This window comes from Lemur catta, chromosome 3 (genome assembly GCF_020740605.2).
Source record: "Lemur catta isolate mLemCat1 chromosome 3, mLemCat1.pri, whole genome shotgun sequence".
Classification (NCBI taxonomy): domain Eukaryota; kingdom Metazoa; phylum Chordata; class Mammalia; order Primates; family Lemuridae; genus Lemur; species Lemur catta.
The window spans coordinates 25,301,856-25,314,296 of NC_059130.1; the positions used below are offsets into that span (position 1 = coordinate 25,301,856).

A 12,441-nucleotide genomic window follows, 5' to 3' on the forward strand; every position below is an offset into this window, starting at 1 on the left:
TCAGTTTTGTAAGATGAAAAAAGTTCCAGAGATGGATGATGGTGATGGTTGCACAACAATGTAAATGTACTTAATGTCACTGAACTGTATACTTAAAAATGGTTAAAGGGGCAAATTTTATATGTATTCTGCCACAACAAAAAAGTTTTAAAATATATTTTAGAAATCTGAAGTGATTCTGTATCACTAAAATGAAAAGTTATCCACCATACATGATTATAGAAAAAACAAGTTGCAGAAAATATATAATATATTCCTTTAATATTATATGTGTAACAAAAGTCTGTAAAGACTCATATTTACTACATGACTATTACATGTCAGGCACTGTTACAGGCCCTGGAAATAAAGCAATAAATAGAACAAGACAAAAATCCTAACCCTTATGAATCTTACTATTGTGAGAGAGATAAACAAGAGAAATAATCAAAATATAAATTAGGTTGACAATCTGAAATTGCCATTTTATAGGTTAAAATGGACAAATATTGGTAATTTCATATTGTTTACCCTAATAGTATGTTAACAATGATAAATACGGAGAAAAATAAGCTAGGAAAAGTCAAACAGAAGTACATAAAGGTGCAAGGGTAGGAGGCTGCAATTTTAGATGGTGAAGGAAGGCCTTGCTAAAAAAGGTAACATCTGAGGAAAAATCAGATGGAGATGAGGGAATAAACAACTATGCAGGTGTCTTGGGGATGCACCTTAGGCAAACTGCAAAGACCCTGAGGTGAAAGCATGCCTGTTAAGTTCTAGAAATAGTTGAGGATGACATCGTGAGCAAATATTGCACAATAAACTTAACAGTGATTATCTCCAAAATGGCATTTGGAGACTTCTACATTTGATTTTCTAAATATCCATATTGTTTTATCTTTTACAATAATCATATATTATTTTTATGACCAAAGAATGCATGATGCCAATTTTTAAAAAGAATAACATGTGTGCATGCCTATCTGTGTGGCATGCACTGAAAAATCTGAGAAAACACAGTTTAAACTCTAATCCACATTCCAGTCAGAGGGTCACCACTTACCAGTTGTAAGACCTTGGGCAAATTACTTTATCACTTGAGTTTATCTGTGAAATATGGTTAATAACAGTATCTACCTTTTGGGAGGATTAAATTAGATAATGAATATAAAAACTACTTAGCATTGTGCCTGGTGCACTGTAACTACTTCTTAAATAGTAGCTTTATTTAAATATACCAAACACCAAACTACTGATTGATTTTGAAATTAATTTTTCATGACAAGAGTAATACATTAAAATACAATAAGGATGTACAGAAAATCAAATACAGAAGTCACTAAAAACATTTGAACAATACAGAAGCAAACAGTCAAAAGTAAAATCGTCCACATACATATCCCAATTCTACTTTCCTCCCTATGGGTAACTGCTATTAGCATTTTGATATGAATCCTTCCAGAGTTCTTTCTGTACACTTACACTATGTACTGTATATAAGGTTTTGTTAATTTTTACCAAACAAGCAAAAAATGGGATCATATTATACAGTCTCCAACTTGTGATGGCTCCACTTAAGATTTCTTGACTTTATGATGGTAGGAAAACACTGCAATTTTGAAGTAATGTACAATATTCAATAAATTACATAATAGCCAACATTTTATCAAAAAAAAAAGTAGAATTTATGTTAGATGTTTTTGCTCACTGTAGACTAATGTAAGCATTTTTAGAACGTTTAAGATAGGCTAGGCTAAGCTATGTCAGTAGATTAGGTGTACTAAATTCATTTTTCTTTCTTTTTTTTTTTTGAGACAGAGTCTCCCTCTGTTGCCCAGGCTACAGTGCCGTGGCGTCAGCCTAGCTCACAGCAACCTCCAACTCCTGGGCTTAAGCAATCCTTCTGCCTCAGCCTCCCGAGTAGCTGGGACTACAGGCACGTGCCACCATGCCCAGCTAATTTTTTTTCTATATATATTTTTAGCTGTCCAGATCATTTCTTTCTATTTTTTTAGTAGAGACGGGGTCTCGCTCTTGCTCAGGCTGATCTCGAACTCCTGAGCTCAAACGATCCACCTGCCTTGGCCTCCCAGAGTGCTAGGATTACAGGCGTGAGCCACCACGGCCGGCCCTAAATTCATCTTTGACTTCTAATATTTTCAACTTATAATGGGTTTATCTGGACATAGCCCCATCGTAAATGGAGAAACATCTGTACTTACGCTGAACCTTTCTTCTTCCATGTAACAATATATCTTGGAGAGGGTGCCATGACAGTAAATACAGGTGTAGCTCATTCTTTTTAATAGCTGTATGGTACTTCATGGTATAAATGTATGTAGATTATGACATTCAAACTATCACGATCATAAATAATATTACAAGGCTGGGCGCGGTGGCTCACGCCTGTAATCCTAGCACTCTGGGAGGCCGAGGCGGGTGAATCGCTCAAGGTCAAGAGTTCGAGACCAGCCTGAGCAAGAACGAGACCCCGTCTCTACTAAAAATAGAAAGATATTATCTGGCCAACTAAAATATATACAGAAAAAATTAGCCGGGCATGGTGGCGCATGCCTGTAGTCCCAGCTACTGGGGAGGCTGAGGCAGTAGGATCACTTAAGCCCAGGAGTTTGAGGTTGCTGTGAGCTAGGCTGACGCCACGGCACTCACTCTAGCCCGGGCAACAGAGAGAGACTCTGTCTCAAAAAAAATAAAATAAAATAAAAATAAAATAAAATAAATAATATTACAGTGAATATCTTTGTATATCTTTATGCATAGATGCCAGGATTTCTATACTAACAAATTTCTGAAAATGACTTGCTGGGTCTAAGGGTAGGCACATTTAAAAAACTGATTGCTCCTAACCTTCTAAAGAGGTTGATATTGTGTCCCTGTGAAAGACAGACTTCTCTGGAGAGTGTAAACCAAAGGTCTTCCCACTTGGGGAACACCAGGCAAATGTGAAAGTGGGGGTACCCTATTGAAAACAGGGAAACCAGCCAGGCGCAGTGGCTCACACCTGTAATCCTAGCACTCTGGGAGGCCAGGATGGAAGGATCACTTGAGCTCAGGAGTTTGAGACCAGCCTGAGTAAGAGCAAGACTCAGCTTTCTAACAAAAATAGAAAAAAACTGTTTTCTGGTTTTTGCCACTACAGATATGGTGGCACATGCCTGTAGTCCAGCTACTCGGGAGGCTGAGGCAGGAGGATCACTTGAGCCCAGGAGTTGGAGGTGTCAGTGAGCTATTACAACACCACTGCACTCTAGCCAGGGTGACAGAGTAAGACTCTCAAAAAACAAAAACGAAAAAGAAAAAGAAAAAAAAAACAGGGAAACTAATAGCAATGTATGCATACTGGATGCTTCACTTTTCTCCTGGGTTGTACTGCCTCTTTCCCATATTCCATATCTCTCTCCTACTGGTGGAGCACACCCTCTAGTGCACTCCATCATCTACCTAGGGCGACAGAGCAAGACTTCATCTCCAAAAAAAGAAAAAAAGCAACAAGATCAATCTGATTCCTGATTCTTTTGAATGCGGCCAATTTTTTTCTCCCTGAAGCTTCTAGGATATTCTCTTTGTATCTGATGCTGAAATTTCAGCATAATGTGCCTTGATGTGAGTGTGTTTTCATCCACTCATCTAGCCCCTTCAGTTTGGAAACTCATGTTTTTCATTCAGTTCTGGGACATTTTATTTAAACAAAAGCAAAAAGTTCTGTTAAAGAAATAAAAATGGTTGCCATTACAGAGAAAGAAATTAGAGAAAGGGAGTAGAGGACTGCTATTTTTTGTAATACACCTTGTAAAACTATCTAAGACTTTAAATATAATATATGCATGTATAATTTTGATTAAAATAACTTTAAATGAATATATACATTTATTTTTAAAGCAAAAGAGCCAAGAACATATGATAACTACCCAGATTAACTCATAAAAAGGAAAAAACCCAAATACTTCTAGTTGCTTAGCCTGGGGAATTGGAAAACTGTGATAATCATGAAAGATACTGAAAAGACGGACAGCAGATTTGAAGGAAATATTGGAGAACATATACATAGTATGTTAAAGATTATTCAAATAGAGATGTAGCCAGGTGCACTGGCCTGTGCCTATAGTCTCAGCTACTCAGGAAGTGAGAGGATCACTTGAGCCCAGGAGTTTGAGACCAACCTGGGCAACATAGTGAGACCCTGTACCCCTCAAAAAAGAGAGAGAGAGGTCTTTTAAATAGATGAAAATATAGGAAAGCAGTTTATGTGAGAGCCAGGAACAAAATTTTTGGAGTCTTTAATATAAAAAAGTTAAATGAAGGGAAAGAGATATAATAAGTACCAAGTAAATGCTAAATTGAGGTACGAAGGCAAGTAGCTGGGCAAATAGGTAGAAATGAAGGCAGTTGCTTGGTTTACTATTTAGTTAAGAGTTCTAGCCATAGGACTCAGAATATAAAAGTAAAAGCCTACTAAAAAAGAAAAAGAAAATGACCAGGCAAAAGGGACAAATAAGAAACAGTCAGTGAGAAAAACAAGCATGTGCAGTGACTCTGAAGCCAAGTTTCTAGAAGAGGCTCAATTATGGAGTACAAAGAACTCAGAGAAGGATTCTAATAAGAAGCTTAAAAGTATTTAAAGAGCTGAAACACAGAACTATAAGGAAAGAATATAGGAAGTTACAGAATAGATTTTAGAAAACTACTCTTCCAGCTCTTTTTTCAGCACCTTGCACTCAGTTCTCCATCTCAGCAATAGTGTGCCCTCCAAGCTGACTAACGTATTTCATCTCCTTCATCTACCTCAAGACAATGCCCCACACTCCTCCTCAAAAGATATCCACTTGTACTACATTTCAGTAGGAAGTGACTCTACATCACAATGGAAAAAGTCTTTTTTTTTTTTTTTGAGACAGGGTCCCGCTCTGTTCCCTGGACTACAGAAGAGTAGTGGCATCATCATAGCTAACTGCAACCTCAAACTCCTGGGCTCAAGTGATCTTCCTGCCCCAGCCTACCAAGTAGCTGGAACTACACAAGCACACACCACCATGCATGGCTAATTTTTCTATTTTTTGTGGAGATGCGGTCTCACTGTTGCTCAGACTGGTCTTGAACTCCTGGCCTCAAGCAATCCTCCCATCTCAGCCTCCTAAAGTGCCAGGATTACAGGCGTGAGCCACCATGCCCGGCCTGGAAAAAGTCTTATAATTTAGAGATTAAGAATGCTAACTCCAGCCTGAGAAAGAGCGAGACCCCATCTCTACTAAAAATAGAAAGAAATTAGCTGGACAACTAAAAATATATATAGAAAAAATTAGCCGGGCATGGTGGTGCATGCCTGTAGTCCCAGCTACTCGGGAGGCTGAAGCAGAAGGATTGCTTGAGTCCGGGAGTTTGAGGTTGCTGTGAGCTAGGCTGACACCATGGCACTCTAGCCCGGGCAACAGAGTGAGACTGTGTCTCAAAAAAAAAAAGAATGCTGACTGTGTAAATAGACTGCCAGCAATCAAATTTTGTTTCTACCTCCTAGTAGCTAGGGGACTTCAGACAAGTTAACTTATGCACTTGGTACCTTAGTTTGCTCCTCTGTATAACAAGGATAATACCTACTTCATAAAATTGTTGTAATTATTAAATGAGATAATACATTTAAAATAGCTGGCATACATTGTTAAATATTAGGTATTACTATAGTTGGTATAAATTAATTCATGATGTCAATGGCTTAATTAGTATTATCCTTTCAAAAGTATTTTCATGTTAACAGTGCATAAGGAATGAACCACCAATGCTGGGTTTTACATTTGTTCATTTATTCAACAAATATTGAACTCTAGTCCTATATACTAGGCACCATCGTAAGCACCAGGGTGCTGTGGTGAACAAGAGAAGCAAAAGTTCTGCTCTCATGAAACTTATATTCTAATTACATTGTTGAAGCCATAACTTCCTTTGTCCGTTCAACTACAGTGAAAATGTGGAGGGAAATAAAAAATGAAGAAATGATGAAAAAATATATAAATTCAAAGAATTTTATCTGAAAAGAGGGAGACAGTTTCTAATATAGAGACTAGTCAACAAACTAGGAAAGTGTGGCCTGGCATATAGTAGGAACTTAATAAATGTGTCCATTCCTTTCTCTGGGTTTGTTTCCTTAAATGATAGGCATCGTGTCATCATGTTTCCAACTCAAACACTCACTGATGTCTACTTACTGAAGTCATCATTGCATATTAGGCAGCATTCTTAAAAACAGATGTCTCTACAAGGTGTGGGTGGTAAACCCAGACTCCATTAAGCTCAGGCCCTGCATTTCAGAAGCACCTTAAATGTGCTTTTTTATTATTACATCTAAATAAAATCAGCTATACAACCACAAAAATACTGGATAGTGTCAACAGAAATGTTATCTTTGTGCCCCATTACAGTATTATAACACCAGGGAATTAACATTTTAAATAAGTCTTGTAACTAATCTTGAAAGAAAAAGATAGCTCCAAAGGCAGTGTTCACAAATCAAGGATTCAAATTTTACTAGTTTTGGAATTAGACACAGCCAAGGTGTCACAGCCTAAGTTAAATCAAGGAAAAGGGCTTAGTTTCCTTGAGTGTGGCAATTTATTTATTTTATTTATTTATTTATTTTTTTTTTTTGAGACAGAGTCTCACTCTGTTGCCCTGGCTAGAGTGCCGTGGCGTCAGCCTAGCTCACAGCAACCTCAAACTCCTGGGCTCAAGCAATCCTCCTGCCTCAGCCTCCCGAGTAGCTGGGACTACAGATATGCGCCACCATGTCTGGCTAATTTTTTTTATATATATATTTTTTTAGCTGTCCAAATCATTTCTTTCTATTTTTAGTAGAGACGGGGGTCTTGCTCTTGCTCAGGCTGGTCTTGAACTCCTGACCTCGAGCGATCCACCCGCCTTGGCCTCCCAGAGTGCTAGGATTACAGGCGTGAGCCACCGCGCCAGGCCTGAGTGTGGCAATTTAGTTTGTGAAGATCAACCACCACTTGGCACTGTGGAAATCCCTATTGTTACTGCCTTAGAAGAAAGTCATCAATAGCAGAGAACAGCAAAAGACTTTCAAAAAACATCCATGAAACATATTAATCTCATTTCTTAGTGGACTATTTGAGGAAAAGGGGAGGACCGAAATGCAAAAAATTAAGCTCAGAGACCACTATTTCAAAATGACCAAAAAACTAGATTTCCAAGAATACATAAGTATCTACTTCTTAATTTCTAAGAAAATAGAAAAAGAAGATGCAGGTTGGTAATGCAAATATACTGCACAAAAACTATGCAGATTGAGGTTCCTTTTCAAAAATGTTAATCATATTTCAACTACTAAATTAGTAAAATACACTTTTAAAGGTCTTTGCAGTAGAATATATGTTAATAATAGAAGAATATCTTGACATCTTAATCTTACACTGCATGAATTCCAATTTTCCCATATCTGGAAAAGGTAAATAAAAGTGACATAAGAATTTTGTTAATTGATGAATTTAAAACTATAATTTATACAGGTGAAAATTATCGAAAGAGAAATTTTTTTCTTAAATGGTAGCCTTACAAACCCAGTGTTTGCGTTCTCCATCCACAATAAATTGCACATAATAGCACAAAAAGAGTTTTCTGTTAATGAGAATACCAGAATCAAGGGTGGAAAAACCTACACTTACTACAAACTCATTCGAGTCTCCAGTTTGAGTATCAAATTGTAAATCAAATACCTAATCTCTTCCCAACCAGTCCCTTAGCCAATGCATTACAAATCACATATCCAATTTAAAAAGTGTTCCTCAAAATTGTTAGTAATCCATAGACAAAAGTTATAGCCTAAAGCTTCATGGACCATCTACCCATCCACTTTTACTTGCCAGTGGAAGAATTAGTGAAAAAGGATAGAATATGAAGAATTATCAATTCGGGGGAAAAAAGTCATCGTCACATTACAACTATTATTTCAACACAACTCTTACAGAGAAGAGAGTATAAACCATTTATTTTACTCTTCTTCTGATGCAGTGCCATGTTAAGATAGTGAAAAATGCAGAAGAACCAGGTCCCCTGAAAGACAGTGAGGGGCCACAAGCAGACTTTAAATCATGTACAATTAACGTGAGCAAGCATTGTTATTAACCCCAAGGATTAACTTAAATGAAGTTTAGAAGACTGAAATAATTATTTTTAAAAATCTTCTGCAGACATACGTGAAGACAGAACAAACAAGAACTGTAGGGAAACTTATCAGCCAGTACTCTAGCAAAAATACAAAGTAGAAAAAACTCAAAGAAATAGGTATGATATTCCTGGTCCCTACGATGGCTCTAAGGAAAGAAGGTATGACAATGCAGCAAAGAATTCTGACTTGAAAACCATTTCTTTCTTTTCATTAAGCACAGTACATTTCCACACTGTATCCCTCCATTCATGGATCTCATTTCCCAAAATGCAACAGGCTACTGAAAAAATCTACATCATTATTTATGATCGCTTCCTTTTGACATAAAGGTACAAAGAGAGAAATGAAAAAGAAAATACATTTCCTGATTTATTATGTATTGAACATGGGATCAATAACTTAGAAGACATGGAAGAACTTTTCATCATCAAAAAAGAAATGTAAAAATTACAGAAGCAAGCAGCCAGAGGACAATAAACAAAATTGACTGTTTCATTAACAAGGATTCTGCACAAAAACACAAAAAATGCTATTTTCTGCTTAGAGATTTAAAATGATTTTGATCAGCGGATGAAAATTCAGTCAGGAGATTGTCATTCTGGTTGCTGTTGTTTAAAAACCGAAACAAAATAAAGCAACCCCACCCACACAGCTGGAAAAAAGCTTCTGACATGTACACTAAAACTTGTTTACCCAGGCCACTTCTTAATAAGAGAAATGCTTTGCAATTTGACTAGGGTTATATAAGCATTTTACAATGTGCCATCAGTTTAAAATCTTGTTTATTAACTCCCTAGTTCACAGATAGGTTATTTTACTACAAGGTTAGGTTTGCCATATGGCATTTTTCCAGTTTTATAGTTTTATTCCATCAGTCAGCACTGCAATGGAATTTGTCATTAATTTTATCTCCTTTTCCTTTAAAAACAGTAAAAGATTTTTAAAAATGATGTTGACATGTAACGAATTAATCATTTCTTAAAATAGCTCTGTTCCCAGAAACATGGTGGAAAAGACTGTAAATTTCACAGTGATTTAACTATAATATCAAAACCTGGCTATTGCAAGATAATACTGCCTTTCAGAGACACGAAAAAAATTAAATTTAAATTTCAACATGAGGACAGGAGGGAATCCCACCTACTGTTATATATTCAAGAAATTCTCTCACAGACACTTCCAACCCTCCCCCCGCCGCCCCGCCCCCGTCTTTTTTTTAAAGGTTATCAAAGATAAGGCTTTCCAAGAAAGGACAGATTTTATTTTGCAAGAGACTGGCCAAGGCCCGCAGATAAACTAGGCCTCCTAAAACGAAATACTTTGTGGGGAGAAATAACTGTAATATAGTGGAAAGAGGACTAGGACTAGGAATTTGAAGATTTGATCTCTCCAGACCTGCAATACATGCCACTCTTGAACTGATTAGATTTTTTTTGAAATTGAGAAATGCCATGGAACTAAACTTTTCTGAAAGAATGGAAACTGCCTCAACCTAGGCCTAACAAGATTTAAACCTGGCGATCTGGACGAAAGATCTGTCCCGAACCACAAACCATTACACAAACCTCTGCCCCTCAGCAACTAAAGACAGTACAGGCCCTCTTAACACATAAATGCAAATTTCAAAGTATAGGCAGGGAGGAGGTACAGCCTAGAGAAACTGAGTGTGTATATATATTCTCTTCCAAAGAATTTTAAATTTTAAAAAAATCTAAATTTAAACCTAAATGTTTAAATGTTTGGAAGCAACACCTCATTTAACAGCAACGTGGTCTAGTGCTTACGAATCCAAACTACTCTTAAAGTAAAACGAGCCACTCTGCCTACAGTTATTCGGCATCAAGCACCTCCACCGGGCAGAGGGTTAAAAGAAGACCACACCACAGACCAGACCGCCGCCAGAAGAGTGGAGGAGGGCCCAGCCCCGCACGGGCATCGCTCCAATAGAGCTCCGGGCAGGGAACCCCCAACTCCCACCCGCCGGCTCTTTCCCTCCCCCTCCGGTCTACAGTGTTCCCCAAGGGTCGAGCCCCTCCCCCAGGTCACTCCCCTCCCCCACCGTCCCTAGCCGCCCCCGCCCCGCCCCGGCGCCACCAGCTCCAGCTACGTCCCCTCAACCGTGGGTCTCCTCAGTTGTCAGCCCCTTCAGCCCCTCCCCCTTCAGAGGCGCCCCAGTCCTCCGTCTCCTCACCGGAGTTAGCAGTAGTCGCCGCCATGGCCGTAGATGCTACCGCCGCCCCGCCACCCCCCCTCAGTGGGAGGAGCTGCCGCTACCGAACCGGGGGGAGGGGGAGAGAAGAGCCACTCCCCAGAAGCGGCGCGTTACCGCCGCCACCGCTACCGCGGAATCCAAGATGGCGGTTTCAGCAACCCCCCCCCCATCCCCAACCCCCGTGGTGGAGCGGCCCCGCCCGCTCAGTGGGCGGAGTCACGTCACAGCCAGCCTCCTCGGGAAAACTGACCAATAGAAACGCCAAATCGACCCGGGGCGGGGCTGGTCACTGCGCTAGCCTGTCCAGTAGAGGGAGGGCGAGAAAGAAGTCCAGCTGTCTTCTAATCCCGCCTTCTTTGCTTAAGAGGTGGATGACTGAGTGACGTCAGTGAAAAGCTATCAAAGTGGGTATTTTGCTGAAGAGCTCGCTTCGTGGTGCGTTCGTCGGAGTAATTAACCTATAGACGGTCGACTTAGTAAATCTTTAGGTGCTCTAATACTTCACGTGGTGATTTGTAATCTTTTCTAGTTTTTTTCCTCTTCTAAAGACCTTTGTCCCCGGTGAAAAAAGTTCTGTGACTAATTTTTGAATGCTTGTTGTAGAACTGACAGTGTAGGATCTAGGCGCTTATGGTCTGGTAAGGGAGATACCAATAGCCAAAACTGGAGGCAAAGTATGAAAAAGGTATTTTGATTAAGAGTGGGTAACTTCCTTTGGTCAATGATAGGGACATAGTGAGGGGTTTTTTGCAGGGAATTGATAAAATGATAGCTGCACGGATTTATTTTCTTATAATAGGTGGCAGTCACCACTTTGGGCCAGACACTGTCCAAAATGCTTTATATAGCCTGGGCAACATAGCAAGATCCTGTCTCTACAGAAAAATAGAAAAAATCAGCTAGGCTTGGTAGCCCATGCCTGTAGTCCCAGCTGCTCTGGAGGCTGAGGCAGGAGTATCACTTGAGCCCAGGAATTTGAGGTTGCAGTGAACTATGCCCTTCTAGCCAGGGCAACAGAGGGACACCGTGCCTCAAAAAAAAAAAATGCTTTATATTCATTTAATCTTCATAACACCACTGTGAGTAGATTCTACTATTATTTCCATTTTGTAATTAAGGAAACAGAAGCAAAGAGGTTAAACAAGGGACAACCAGCAAGTAAGTAGTGGTGTGGGAGGCAAATTGAAGGATTCTGATCCTGGAAACCTGTTCCACCCATGCCTCTGTTTTAGCACTACAAGGTACTACCTTTTCAAGTATCTTTCACATATTTTTAATATAAATTTAATTAGAATTTTAACAAAAATCCCATTATGCTATTGAGCATCTTTACATTTTTAGAGGTTATATGTGTACTATAAAGATGTCATTGATCCATTTATCTCATTTTGTTAACAGCCAAGGCATTTTAATATAATTTGCATATTATTGTATGCACTTGTTAAAATTTCACTTTTCTTTCATTTTGTTGTGTTATATTTCTAATTCATCCACTCAAAAGAAGTACATTGAAAGGGTAGATATCATGTTATGGGGTTTTGTCAACACAACTTAAAAAAAAACTCAAGAAAGTTTAAAAAAGGAATATGTTTTGTATGCTTTTTAAAACATAATAAGTAGTGGCTTGGCATGGTGGTGTACTCTTGTAATCCCAGCTACTCAGAAGGCTGAGGCAGAAAGATTGGAAAGATCACTTCAGCCCAGGAGCTCACGACCCTCCTGGGCAAAATAGACCCTGTCTCCAAAAAAAAAAAAAGAGGAGTGATGAAAAAAGTAACAAAGAAGTAACTAGTACTTCAATTCATAATTATATAATAAAGGTAGGCAACTATTAAACAAGACTCCAGTGCAGATACAGAATATGAATTATGTGTCTTTAAATGTGGTAAGTTCAAACAGCCAAAAAATTAAAATGTACATAACAAGTACAACTGTGAATATCTAAAAATTGGATTTTATTGGGCCAGCCCTTTCACTATTAGGAAATTTTGTCAAACAATAACTTGGAAAGCCATCAAAGTTTTCAAGACATATTTTAACAAAATATCTGCCAAGT

General features: G+C 38.7%; 1 protein-coding gene across 6 annotated transcripts in view; it reads right to left on the reverse strand.

Annotated features, from left to right (window-relative positions):
- ARNT (aryl hydrocarbon receptor nuclear translocator) overlaps positions 1-10,585 on the reverse strand; it is a 60,585-nt gene extending 50,000 nt beyond the window's left edge. For 3 of the 6 annotated variants that reach the window (XM_045544936.1, XM_045544934.1, XM_045544932.1), the window contains exon 1: positions 10,365-10,544. In XM_045544936.1, the coding sequence (XP_045400892.1) occupies positions 10,365-10,389 (25 nt within the window). In that variant the 5' untranslated portion in view covers positions 10,390-10,544. Of the gene's footprint in view, positions 1-10,364 lie in introns of all 6 variants that reach the window. The other 3 variants (XM_045544937.1, XM_045544935.1, XM_045544931.1) reach the window with 2 other exon arrangements.
- Positions 10,586-12,441: the final 1,856 nt, after the last annotated feature.